We start from the raw sequence: 14,631 nt of genomic DNA on the forward strand, positions 1-14,631 counted from the left end.
CTTCATATAATGAAAACTAACCTTAACCCATATAAATAATGTATCTTGAGATTAATTTATGCTAACTAGAAGCAAGAAAAGTGCTCTGAACTGAGTTAAATATGGTGAAATAAACATACCGCGTAATCGATTTCCAAACCAAAACACTGATCGCTATGATCGCAATTTATAATACAAAAAAAAAAAAGGGATATCTTACTTTAACCAGACCACTGAGCTTATTAACCCTTAAACGCCGAGCCTCTATTTACAAAAGTGTCTGCCGTATGCCAGTGGCGTTTGGGAGTTAGCGCCGACGCGGAAAAAAAAATTTTTTTTTTAGAAATCACAGCACGCTTAGTTTTTAAGATTAAGAGTTAATTTTTTGCTCCTTTTTTTGTCATTGCCTGAAATTTAATATGCAACCATCAGAAATGAAAAAATATCATTATCATATATAAATATTGAAATATAGGACAGCAAAAAAAAAAAATTTCATATATAGTTCTATACAAATCGCGCTGTGAGCAAAACGGTTAAAGATAATGAGTTATTTTTTTCTTTGTATTGTACACTAAATTGCAATGATTTTGGTATATAACAAATTGTAAAATGATCAAAGCAACACAGAGAAAATATTATCACAAAATGATGCATGAATTCGTAAAGGGGGACGTAAAAATAGTATTTTTCAAAAATTCACCATAAATCGAAATATTGTGCTAGAGACTTCCAGTTTGTTGCAAAATGAAGGTAATTGATTGAATATTACTAGACTGTAAGTGTTTTAGCTTACAATTGCAGTTTCCGACCATTTCGGTCGAGTTAAAGTTGACCGAAGGTAGAATTTTTTCTATTTATTGTGATTTATATGAAAATATTTCAAAACTGATAAAAGCTACAACCATGAGTTATTTTTTGTTGTATTCTACATGAAATTGTGCACATTTTCACATATAAAACCTTATGTAACAACTAATATAAAACGGTGTAAACATTACGACAAAGTGACGAAAGAATTTCCTAGATGTTCGGCCGAGTTACCACGCGGAAGTAAGGAAAAAGTTTTTTTCAAAAATTCACCATAAATCAAATTATTGTGCTAGAGACTTCCAATTTGTTGCAAAAATGTAAGAGTTTTAGCTTACAATTGTGTTTTCCGACCATTTCGGTCGAGTCAAAGTTGACCGAAGGTTGAAATTTTGGCACTTATCGTGATTTATATGAAAATATTTTCAAACTGATAAAGCTACAACCATGGGTTGTTTTTTGTTGTATTTTACGTGAAATTGCGCACATTTTCATATATAAAACTTTATGTAACTGCTAATATAAAATGGTGCAAAAGTTACGACAAAATGACGGAAGAATTTCTGAAATTTTCGGCGAGTTACCGCGCGGATGTAAGGAAAAAGTTTTTTAAAAAATTCACCATAAATCGAAATATTGTGCTAGAGACTTCCAATTTGTTGCAAAATGAAGGTAAATGATTGAATATTACTAGAATGTAAGAGTTTTAGCTTACAATTGCGTTTTTCGATCATTTCGGTCGAGTCAAAGTTGACCAAAGGTTGAAATTTTTTGTAGTCGACGTATGGTATATCCACTCAGCACCCGACAGACAATTTTAGTCGACGTACGATACGTCCAGTCGGCGTTTAAGGGTTAATTAAGATGGAATAAAGCATATTATAGCAACTCTTACCTTACATGTTCTTACTGATCCAAAATACAAAATAAAATAAAAGAAAATCCAAAACAAAAACAATTTTGTTGAACACAATACTGGGTACATCTAACAATCTGTCTATCTCCTATTGAAACCGGCAACAGATTTAGATTGACTGGCTGCAAGTGTTTGTACCTATTGGTCCTCTGGTGGGGGGTGGGGGATATGGATATTCAGAGGAAACTGTGTTCTTGTTTTCCTTTTACAATCTGTTGAACTCCTTCTGGTACAGAAGTAAAACTATATACTGTAATGGAGAGGTAAGATTCATTTTTCAAAAAGCTTATTTAAAATTAATATCAATGAATATGAAAAAACAAAGTATTTTTTACAATAACAAAAGCTCTCCAAAAGTTAAATGCCTGCCTATCCCTCCACAACCATTCCAGACGTCCTTCCCACCCCAGAAATAATATCCGCAGACTCTCAACCCCTTCCAACAATAATCCTTTCTCAGCAGGCTTCTGCCTGTAAGCAGTTTTACTACCACCTCTTTCTGGTGCAGCAATGCCAACCCCTCCCCACCTATCCTGCTGGGCCTTCCCACTCCCACCCTACAAATTCCCTCCCATAACTCGATCTCAGCTTGTTGATGCCTGTAAGCAGTGTCACAAACGAATCTTTCTTCCTTAGCTACCTTGTCAAACATAAAAGTACAGTTTCTTTCAATTTTTATGAATTGTACAATAGCATGTATATTGTGGTGCTGGAGCCCTCCAGATAGTGTCACATGTCGGATTGGGTGAAAATGGATAATTGAGGGACTACTTGCATATTTTTGGAGCTGTGTATGAAGATGGTCTCAAAGCCCACCTACAACACTTAGCATACCCTGCCACAGCTAAAAGAATGAATCAGTTCTGCTTCATCTGGCAACATTTTCCACTGCAATGCAAGGCACTTGCAATGACTCCTCCGTTCAATCCTGTTTACAAATGCAGGATAGTAGTCAGTAACCTAAAACCTGACACCTGGAAGTACCTATATGACCATCTGACCTGCAATCTAGTAATTGAGCAGATTTAAAAAAAGGGCCTCACGCTAATGTTCCAAGTCTTAGGAGTACCAGCGAAGTAATCCAACCTAACAACTCTTCCTTAACCTTTAACAACTCACATCACTAAACTAACAGAACTCAGTGCTGAATGGCAAACATTCAACAAACCGCAGTGTCTCCCACCTCTTCACAAAGCAACATCACATGATAATTTCAATTACTCCCAAGCAGGCACCCTCCTCCTGGAGCTACATGCATGGCTTTAAAGTGGTCCACAGAGAGCATAAGAGTAAGGTACGCTTAACATATGCCACCTATGAGGAAAGAAGGGCGCAAATGTTTTTCATTAAATTTTTACCATTAATAAGGATTTTACACTGTATGCCTGAAAGCAGGCCATTGCTCTCAGGACTGCATCTCCTTGCCATAACTGGTGATATGAACTAGACAGTCCTCCCCCCAAAGACTGCTATAATGCCTTGAGTACACCTAAAGTAATGGCTAAGTGTAATAATGTCTGAACATATACTAAAGCCCTATGGATGATTTTACAGCAAAGATAAAGGCTTACTGTAAGTGATGGATTTGTGGTGGAGCAAATTCAGATAAAAGTACTGCAAGGTACACATTTTGCAAACTTGGTTACAAATTCAACATTTTACATACCATCACTATCATATTTAACTGGAACAAAGTTCACACTGTGCTTGTGCTCGAAAACATTCTGTACAAAATTGGTGGCTGCAGCATCCCATTCACTACTTTTCCTGAAACCCACAAAAATGAAAATATTTATTGGGGAATTACTTTACAGCAATGTACACTTATTTGTATTGCACTAAAAAGTAAGTTTCCAACTACTGGAAAACACATTCACAAACAAGTCATGTTCAAATGTAAATTAATATTCAAATATAATTACAACATAGTCAATAGGTATCACTAGAGGGTAGCAAATTCATACTAGTCATTTATGACATTAACATGGATTATTCACCAGGTAAAATATTACGGCATTTTAAAATGTCTCTAAAGCAAGATCTATATATATATATATATATATATATATATATATATATATATATATATATATATATATATATATATATATTGTCATGAAGCATACCAAGTACCTGGTTATTACACAGCTAATCACAGATTTCGAAAATTTACCTCACTTTAGCCAGATACCTGAACTCTCATAACAATATAAGAATTATGACGGAGTACTCTAAAGGTAACAGTGATCCCTTAAAAAGCTCATTAATCAGATGAAAAAATCAAACTAAGTTTATCAAGACTAGTGTGAGGAATCAACAATTAAACAAGAAATACACTAGAGTTAAAAGGCATCACTCCATCAAACAACTTTAACTGTTTCCTGGTCTTAATTCACTTCAGCAAAACTAAAGGAACAAAACATATTTATCGCTTTGCCTTATTCACACAATTAATCCTATTCACTGGTGGTAAATATGTGAAAAAAAAGTTTTTCATTTATGAAAACCTTTTTTTTTATTTTAAATACAAAAATTTATTTTTAAATTCAAAATTTATAATTAGAATTCACAATCTGAAAAATTTACTATTACTTGAAAACAACACAAAATTTAATTAATTCTTGAGTTAAACAAAACTAAATCACAAACACTTTAATTTATCAAGAAATTATTAAGTTCATCAAGCAGAATTTAAACTGTAAAGAATTACTCAAGATTTGAAAAGAAAATCTTAATAAATGAAAATTGAATCAAGTAAGCAATGTTAAATTATTAACCCTTTCCCATCTGTATATTTACTATATCACTGAGCGTACCTGAGCCCAAAGGTGTCTGGGAGCGGTTGATAGTGCGAAAAAATAATTTCGAAAATTCAGCAAAAATAGATATTTTATGCCAACAAAGTTCATTTTGCTGTCCTTTTTTTCTAAATGTTTATATTTTATGGTGGAATAGTCAGAATAAGAGTCCCAGTCCTCTAAATATGGAAACAAGCGAGTTATTTAACGAAAAAAAAAAAATTCTTTACTTATTTTTATATTTTCGTTCGTAACCCAAAAACTACGAAAGTTAGGCGAATGAATTGTTTTTTATGAGAAAGCCAACAAAATTCCATAAATATCGACATATAAAACAATGGAAAACGAATAAGTCCAGTTGGTGAAAAAATTGATAGAAAAGAGGGTGAGAAACAGAGCGCTCTGCCCGGCCTATGGTGAGAATTATCGCTAGAAAAATTTTTTTTTGAAGAGCACTATCTCGGTTATTTTACATAGAAATTACTTTGTAAATATACGAAAATGTAGAGGAAAAGTTAAAGAATAAAGGGAAAGTTAAGAAAAATGGCTTTGGTAACGGCAACAGTTTCATTTTGACGTCATAAGTTGATCAAAACGAAAAAAAATGTTCCCGTTGTCAACATTATCGTTCGTAGCTCAAAAGCTATAACAGTTAGGCGAATGAATTATTTTTTAAGAAAAAGCCAACACAATTCTCTAAATATTGACATATAGTACAATGAAAAACGAATAAGTCCAGTTGGTGAAAAAATTGATAGAAAAGAGGGTAAGAAACAGAGCGCTCTGCCCAGCGTATGGTGAGAATTATCGCTACAAAAAAATTTTTTTTGCAGAGCCCTATCTCGGTTATTTTTCATAGAAATTACTTTGTAAATATACGAAAATGTAGAGAAAAAGTTGAAGAATAAAGGGAGGTTAAGAAAAATGGCTTTGGTAATGGCAACAGTCTCATTTTGACGTTTTAAGTTGATCAACGAAAAAAAAAGTTACCATTGTCAACATTATTGTTCGTAGCTCAAAAACTATAATAGTTAGGCGAATGAATTATTTTTTATGAGAAAGCCAACAAAATTCCCTAAATATCGACATATAAAAGAATGAAAAACGAATATGTTCAGTTGGTGAAAAATTGATAGAAAATAGGGTAAGAAACAGAGCGCGCTGCCCGGCATACGGTGAGAATTATCGCCAGAAATTTTTTTTTGAAGAGCCCTAGCTCGGATATTTTTCATAGAAATTACTTTGTAAATATACAAAAATGTAGAGGAAAGGTTGAGGAATAAAGTGAGAGTCAAGAAAAATGGCTTTGGTAATGGCAACAGTTTCATTTTGACGTTATAAGCTGATCGAAACGAAAAAAAATTTTCCAGTTATCAACATTATCGTTCGTAGCTCAAAAGCTATAACAGTTAGGCGAATGAATTATTTTTTATGAGAAAGCCAACAAAATTCTCTAAATATCGATATATATAATAATGAAAAATGAGATTCAGAGCCCTGCCTAAAATCCAGACGTCTCTTATGTGACGCACTAACGCGTTTTCCACTAGTTTTACCGTTAAAACTTTGCGAAAGCATGTTGGAAACTGTTCTCTATTGACATCACTGTATGTAAACAACCACACGTGTTTACCCAACCTCGCACGCATGGTCTGCCAGGCCTGCGTGGGTGGGATCAGCTGATGTCATTGTGAGAATTTTACTATGCCAGGGATTTGCGCATGCACAGCACAGGAACTAAAAAATTTATAGAAAAAGAGGGTACGAAACAGAGTGTTTCCAATAATGTAATCCTACATTTTATAAAAAAAAATGTAAGATACGAGAGAGAAGCGTGGGTAGGATCAGCTGATTTCATTGTGAGAAATTTACTATGCCAGGGATTTGCACATGCGCAGTATAGGAACTGCTTGGCTGGCGTATTGATGCCAGAGTTACACGGCCCAAGGTATGCTTTAGCCTATGGAAACCACCAACTGTCCGAAAATAAAAAAAATTTACCACTACCACACGTCAGAAAAATTCCGGTAAATTTTACGTAAAATTACGTCAGTCAGGAAAGGGTGATATTGCATAATATTACGTCAATTGGACATGAAAGTGTTAAGAAATATTTAAAATGCTAAGTAAATAAATGTTAAATCACATTATATAAAATGTGAAAAATCAAGAGATTGCAAACACAAGAACACACAAAAAAATTATCCATAAAATTTCACCAAGGCAAAAATTTTCTCAATATACCTTATTATACCATGGTAATAATAAGCAAAATTCACTTTACCTTACACAAGCTTGTGAAAAACCTTTATAAAATCAGCAGCTGCTTTAGATTCACAAACACACTTTTTTATTTGGGTGCCGTTACCACCAAATTTTTACACTTTTCCTACACTCAGATCTCAAAGCTAAGACTAATACTAGTGACCACACTAACGCTTTCTGTTAATAATTACTCTCTTTTTGAAGAGAGAGAGAGAGAGAGAGAGAGAGAGAGAGAGAGAGAGAGAGAGAGAGAGAGAGAGGAAACCAATCTGAATGGTCTCTGAAATTAGAGTGGGCAAATTTTGAGGGATTCCAGTAGCACATGACACACTCAAGTGACGTCATTAAGGCTTTTGGGAACGAGATACGAAAGCAAAACGTTTTGAACGCACCATAGTAATTGTGTACAGTATTGGAAAGTACTTTACTGTTACTGATCTCTAGTTTGATCTCAACCAACTTTCATTCCATCATAATGTTACAAAAACTTTTTACGTTTGCATATCACATCTGGAGCACATGCATTTGATGTTTACGTTTTCACATTTACTCTTTTTCTTTTTTTTCTAGTTTATTCTGAAAATGGTAATTAACTCATAGTTTTTGCACATGTAATGTCGTAATATTTTATCCTTTTTCTTTTATGAATTCATCAAAACTATCAACAAAATTTCTCACTGCCCATCTTGTTACCCGAACATTATGCAAACTGAATCCTCTTTTGAGCCTTTTAAACCATTCAGCACATGTAATGAATTCTTGACGACAGTCATCACCTGCATATTCCTTAAGGGTCTGAAATAGACTTACAGCCTTTACCTGGATGGTAATAAGGCTTAATGGTGTTTGTTTTTAATTTGGTATTTTTTCCACATCACTGATAACCGTTCCATTTTATGGATTGGCCCTTGCATTTGCTTCATTAGAGCTCATTGAAGCAAATCTTTAAACAGCTTCATATATGCATTCTCAGTCCTTAAGAACTGTTGACTGTTGAATGTGGAATTTCTAGGTCACGTGCTATTGTCCTTATTCTTTTTCCTCCTTCAAACTGGTTAATCACATTCACTTTTAATTCCAAGTTGATATCCTTTCTCGCCTTTTGGCTGGCTGAACTGTTGACGATGAAAGTGTCCTTTTTGTCAACATGCTGTGACTTATTAAAAACTTTTAAAACAGTAAATGAAGCACAAATAACAGCTACTGTTCTCTATAACATATCAGATGTGTTTGAGATCATGCTTGTTAGGTAGGCCACAAACATTTTTGATCATACACTACTATGGACTGCAGCTGGTGTACAATCAAATGTTAGTATGCGTCAGAGAACTTTACTGTAAATACTTTAGAAGGACGAATATCAAACTGTCAGTCAATCCTTCCAATCTAGCCAAACATTCTTTAAATTGTTTAATTGTATGATCATACACAGAACCATGGTGGATATACATCTTTGCTAGTGTGAGGGGCCTGCTCTACATGCATCACTGGGACTGCTACTTGTAAGCGCTGCCAGCTGCACAATGTTTTGTAAATTTTTATAATTTCTTTATAGTTTTTTATTTTTGTAATTTTTTCCCCTACTGTCGTTAACACAGATTGTTGTATGTCACACCCGTCATGAGTCAACACCTATCTATACATATACAGTGCTGTATGCTGTGCATGAAGAATAAAATTACTTCATCTTTTAACCCTCACAGTCCCGGCTAAATATATATTAACCCTTAACGCCTACTGGACGTATCATACGTCGACTAAAATTGTCTGTTGGGTGCCAAGTGGACGTTACGCCAACTAAAAAATTTCAACCTTCGGTCAACTTTGACTCGACCGAAATGGTCGAAAAACGCAATTGTAAGCTAAAACTCTTACATTCTAGTAATATTCAATCATGTACCTTCATTTTGCAACAAATTGAAGTCTCTAGCACAATATTATTTCGATTTATGGTGAATTTTGAAAAAACTTTTCCTTGCGCCCTCACGTAACTCGCCGAAAATTTCAGAAATTCTTTTGTCATTTTGTCGTAATTTTTGCACTGTTTTATATTAGTCGTTACATAAAGTTTTATATATGAAAATGTGCGCAATTTCACGTAAAATACAGCAAAAATACAATCCATGGTTGTAGCTTTTATCAGCTTGGAAATATTTTCATATAAACCACGATAACTGCCAAAATTTCAACCTTTGGTCAACTTTGACTCGACCAAAATGGTCAAAAAACGCAATTGTAAGCTACAACTCTTACATTCTAGTAATATTCAATCATTTACCTTCATTTTGCAACAAATTGGAAGTCTCTAGCACAATATTTCGATTTATGGTGAATTTTTGAAAAAACTTTTTCCTAACGTCCGCGACAGAAATTCTTTTCACACGTTGTTGTAATGTTTGCACCGTTTTATATTAGTCGTTACATAAAGTTTTATATATGGAAATGTGCGCAATTTCATGTAGAATACAACAGAAAATAACTCATGGTTGTAGCTTTTATCAGTTTTGAAATATTTTCATATAAATCACGATAACTGCCAAAATTTCAACCTTCGTCAACTTTAACTCGACCAAATGGTAAAACGCAATTATAAGCTAAAACTCTTACATTCTAGTAATATTCAATCATGTACCTTCATTTTGCAACAAACTGGAAGTCTCTAGCACAATATTTTGATTTATGGTGAATTTCTGAAAAAAAAAAAAAAAAAAAAAAAACTTTTTCCTTACGTCTGCGCGCAGTAACTCGGCCGAACATCTCTGAAATTCTTTCGTCACGTTGTCGTAATGTTTGCATTGTTTTACATTAGTCGTTACATAAACTGTTATATATGAAAATGTGCGCAATTTCATGTAAAATACAACAGAAAATAGCTCATGCTTGTAGCTTTCATCAGTTTTGAAATATTTTCACATAAATCACGATACCTGCCAAAATTTCAACCTTCAGTCGGCAATTTCAACCTTCAGTCAAATTTAACTCGACCAAAATGGTAAAAAACGCAATGGTAAGCTAAAACTCTTACATTTTAGTAATATTCAAGCATTTACCTTCATTTTGCAATAAATTGGAAGTCTCTAGCACATTATTTCGATTTATGGCGAATTTTTGAAAAAAACATTTTCCTTACGTCCGCGCGGTAACTCGGCCGAACATCTCAGAAATTCTTTTGTCACGTTGTCGTAATGTTTGCACCGTTTTATATTAGTCATTACATAAACTTTTATATATGAAAATGTGCGCAATTTCATGTACAATACAACAGAAAATAACTCATGGTTGTTGCTTTTATCAGTTTTGAAATATTTTCATATAAATCACGATAAATAGAAAAAATTCGACTTTCGGTCAACTTTAACTCGACCGAAATGGTCGAAAACTGCAATTGTAAGCTAAAACACTTACAGTCTAGTAATATTCAATCAATTAGCTTCATTTTTCAACAAACAGGAAGTCTCTAGCACAATATTTTGATTTATAGTGAATTTTTGAAAAAAACATTTTTTTACGTCGGCGTGTTACGAATTCATGCATCATTTTGTGATAATATTTTCTCTGTGTTGCTTTGATCGTTTTACAATTTGTTATATACCAAAATCATTGCAATTTAGTGTACAATACAAAGAAAAAAAAATAACCCGTTAGCTTTAACCGTTTTGCTCACAGCGCGATTTGTATAAAATTATATATGAAAAATTTTTTTTGCGCTGTCATATATTTCAATATTTATATATGGTAATGATATTTTTTTTTTCATTTCTGATGGTTGCATACTAAACTTCAGGCAATGACAAAAAAAGGAGCCAAAATTGAACTCTTAATCTTAAAAACTAAGCGTGCTGTGATTTTTTGAAAAAAACTTTTTTTCCGCTTCTGCGCTAACTCCCGAACGCCGCCGGCATACGGGAGACGTTTTTGTAAATAGAGGCTTGGCTTTTAAGGGTTAAGCACATCTCTAGACTGGAAAGAGGAAGATATGCATATGCACATGGTACAGTCAACCCCCGGTATTCGCAGGGGATGTGTGCCACAATCCCCTACGAATAGCTTAAATCCGTAAACTCTTGACACCCCTCTAAAAACACTTATAACTGCCTATTTTGATAGTTCAAACACCAAAAACACCCTAAAAAATGCTTATACCTCAGTATATTAATAGTTTTTATAACAAAAAATCCATTTAGTCACAAAAATTATATGGAAATACAGTAATTAGTGAAAAATACCTAGAATATGCAAATTTTCCGTGCATAATGTGTATGTATGTATTATGCCCTATTATATAAGGTCAGATAGGGTCATAACCTCCTTCCACATCTGTTTTAAGATCAATGTCCTATCGACTTATATCTCAAAGATACCATGGTAGCAATGGTCAGCCCGTGTACTGGGTCAGCACATTCTCTCTCTCTCTCTCTCTCTCATTACCTAAGTCACTAACTGAACTAAGGAAGAACAGCAAAAACATGACTACAAAAATATAATTTATTCAGTAATCTAACATGGCAAGTAGATTGGAATCAAAATAGGAATGAAATGGGAATATCTGCATCCCAGAACTGTTAACCCAACTGACCAAGTAAGAAATATAACATAGCAATATCATTGTCCACCAGTTGAGTCTTTACAACAAACGAGTCAAAATAAGTCAACACGACCGTAGTCATGATAAGTCACATTCCCCTCCATTTATACTGACCTCAATTCAATACATCTGAGTAAACAAAGGGAAAAACACAACTTTTAAAAACAGGCACAGGGAAAAATAAATGTGGAATGTTTTCTCATGTTACCAACCCCATAAGAAATGTACAAAATTAAAAAGGGTAAAACCAAACTTCAATAAAAATCAGGAGACATAGCAGATAAAAAATAAATGGAGAAAAAGATATTCAGCATGGTAGCTGCTGCAAAGAATCAGTACATGTTAAACAAAGTTAATTAAACCCATTCAGTTCCAGCTCACCTCACAGGCAGTCACAGAGTCCTCCAGAAAAGTGGATCTGAGCACACGGGAATCTAATTCTGAAATGTCTAACCTGTACTCAAATTTAATAATTCAAACCTTCTATGACATGCCCATGAAGGCAAACAAACGAACGCTTTAACCATAACTTGATGACTTCCAGTGGCATAGCCAGCACATCACCCAGGGGTACGATGCACTCTGTCTCCATGAGAAGCTAGACTGACGCCAGGCCTTCCTCAGCACTGACTCGCTGAATACGTAGGCAGTTTCCATTTACCTTTTCCCAGGATAACTCTAAGGAAACTGCTCAGTTAAAAAAAACTAAATTTAACATCCTAAATGCTTTTCAGTAGCCTGGCCAGCAACTGTGCCACCCTCAGTAAGAGAGAAACAATGGAATTGACATCCATTCATATCTATTTTCATATATAGTAGAACAGTCTTTTCTAAATTATAATGGCGATTGATAAGAGACTACCCAGCTTCCATCCTAAGATCATTTAAAAACAACAATTCTTTTGCGCATATTTTCACTTGTTCCAGAATCTGTCCAGTACCGGAGCTTAAAACGACTAAACGGACCCCAAATTTTATAATTAGCTAGTTTAATAATTCATTTTATTTTTACGCGATTTATGTCTGTTTACACTTATTTTCTTTTATCTATTTATTTTTATTTATAAATTTTACAATTTTTTATTTTTTAAAAATTTTTACTTTTTAACCTATTTTTATTTAATTTATTTACTAGAACTATAGATAAAACTTGATCTTATTTAATAAATTTAAGAAACAGGAACTTTAACTTTTTTTTACATTTTTTTTTATTTTTTTTTTTTTTTCATTTAATAAGAACATGAAACAAATTTTTTATTTATTGAAAAAGTACTATTTAGATGAAATTGCACTTTATTTATTTAATTATTTTTACGTTATATGCAAACTTAAAATGATTTATTTATTGTAAATGTCTTTAAATCAGCATTTATTTATTCCTCAGAATGACAACCAAATCTCTGAATTACTTAGTGACAAATTATTTATTTTTATCAGACTTATACCGCACCTTTTATACATTTACGTATTTATTTATTTATTTATTTATTTTATTTATTTACAACTTTTATACAAGACCACTGGTTACGCATTTATTAGTATCTAAATAACTTATTTTTTTATTTATTTATTTATTTTTTATTTGTTTATTTTATAATAAGACTTTTTGAAATTTATTTACCATATTTATTCATTTATTTATTTTTAATTATTTATTTTATTTATTTATTTTTAAAACGATTTTTTTATTTATTTATTTATTTAAAATTTATTTATATTTATTTATTTTTATTTATTTTAATTTATTTTCTCGAAAAGAGAACCGTCTATTTAGTTAAGATATTTTTAAAACATTTATTTATTTTTATTTATATTTATTTATTTTATTTATTTATTTATCCAGTACCTATTTTTTTATTTTTATTTATTTATTTATTTTTATTTATTTATTTTTATCGTTTATTAATGGGATTTTATTTACTTTCGTTTATTTATTTACTTTATTTATTTCTTTATTTATTTATACATTTATTTTTATTTATTTTTATTATTTTTTTATTTTTATTTATTTATTTATTTTTTGTAAAAATTTTTATTTATTTATTTTTATTTATTTAACTTTATTTATTTATTTATTATTATTTATTTTTTAAACATTTATTTATTTATTTATTTATTTTTACATTTTTTTATTATTTTTATTTTTTTTTATTTTTTATTTTATTTATTTATTTATTTTACAAAACGATTTATGTTTATTTATTTTTTATTTATTTGAATTTATTTTTTATTTATTTAAATTTTTACAATTTATTTTTTATTTAATTTTATTTATACATTTTTATCTATTTATTTTTATTTATTTATTTTTATTATTTATTTATTTAATTTTATTAATTTATTTAGTTATTTATTTACTTAGATTTTTATTTATTATTTTTACTTATTTATTTTTATTTATTTATTTTATCAGACGACTTGTTATTTATTTATTTTATTTACTTATTTATTAATACCGCTTATTTATTTATTACATGTATTTAATTTTATTTATTTTTTAAATTTATTTTTATTTATTTATTTTTTTATTTATTTATTTATTTTACTAACTCATTTTTAGACCTTTGATCACCTATTTACCAACCATTTTTAACGATTTATTTTTATTTATTTATGAATTTATTTTTTATTTTCTTTATTTTTTATTTATCTATTTTTTATTTTTTTTTATTTAAAATTTATTTTAATTTAGATATTTATTTTTTAAATCTTTATCAGGCTCCATTTTTTATCCTTTATGATAAAAATGTTTTAGGATATTTATTTTAACTGGCATATTTTCATTTGTTTATTTATTTATTTATTTATTTTACTTTATTTATTGGCAACTATTTATTTTTTATTTTTTATTTCCAGATCTTTTATTTATTTTTTATTTGCATGTTTATTGGCCATTCGTTGATGTCCCTTCTTCATTTAAGTCTGGACCTTTTGCCATCTGTAATCCTTTAATTTCAGATGGGTTAATTTTTATTTTTACATATTTTTAAATTTGTTTTTAGACCTACTATTTATTTTCAAATTTCAGTCAGGTTTATTTATTTCTATTTTTTATTTATCCATTTTTTGTATTTTTATTTATTTATTTTAAGCATTTATCCCATAACTATTTGCTGTTAGTTATTTATTTATTTTCAAAAATAAGCTTATTTTTTTTATTTTTTATTTTTTTATATAAGCAGACATCCAACAAAACCACGGGGATTTATTTATTTATTTTTATTTATTTATTTTTTTATTTTTATTTATTTATTTATTTATTTTTCGCTCGCCATTTC

General features: G+C 30.8%; 2 protein-coding genes across 2 annotated transcripts in view; one reads left to right on the forward strand and one right to left on the reverse strand.

The window, feature by feature from the left end:
• The window catches only part of LOC136825092 (uncharacterized), a 467,192-nt gene that overhangs the window by 53,832 nt on the left and 398,729 nt on the right, over positions 1-14,631 (forward strand). The window lies entirely within an intron of this gene.
• Positions 1-14,631, reverse strand: part of LOC136825252 (uncharacterized) — a 218,875-nt gene that overhangs the window by 16,108 nt on the left and 188,136 nt on the right. Inside the window, exon 5 of the mRNA XM_067081307.1 lies at positions 3,372-3,472. Coding sequence (XP_066937408.1) covers positions 3,372-3,472 — 101 coding nt within the window. The remainder of the gene's footprint in view (positions 1-3,371; positions 3,473-14,631) is intronic.

The sequence above is a fragment of the Macrobrachium rosenbergii genome, chromosome 37, assembly GCF_040412425.1.
Source record: "Macrobrachium rosenbergii isolate ZJJX-2024 chromosome 37, ASM4041242v1, whole genome shotgun sequence".
In the NCBI taxonomy this organism is placed as follows: Eukaryota; Metazoa; Arthropoda; class Malacostraca; order Decapoda; family Palaemonidae; genus Macrobrachium; species Macrobrachium rosenbergii.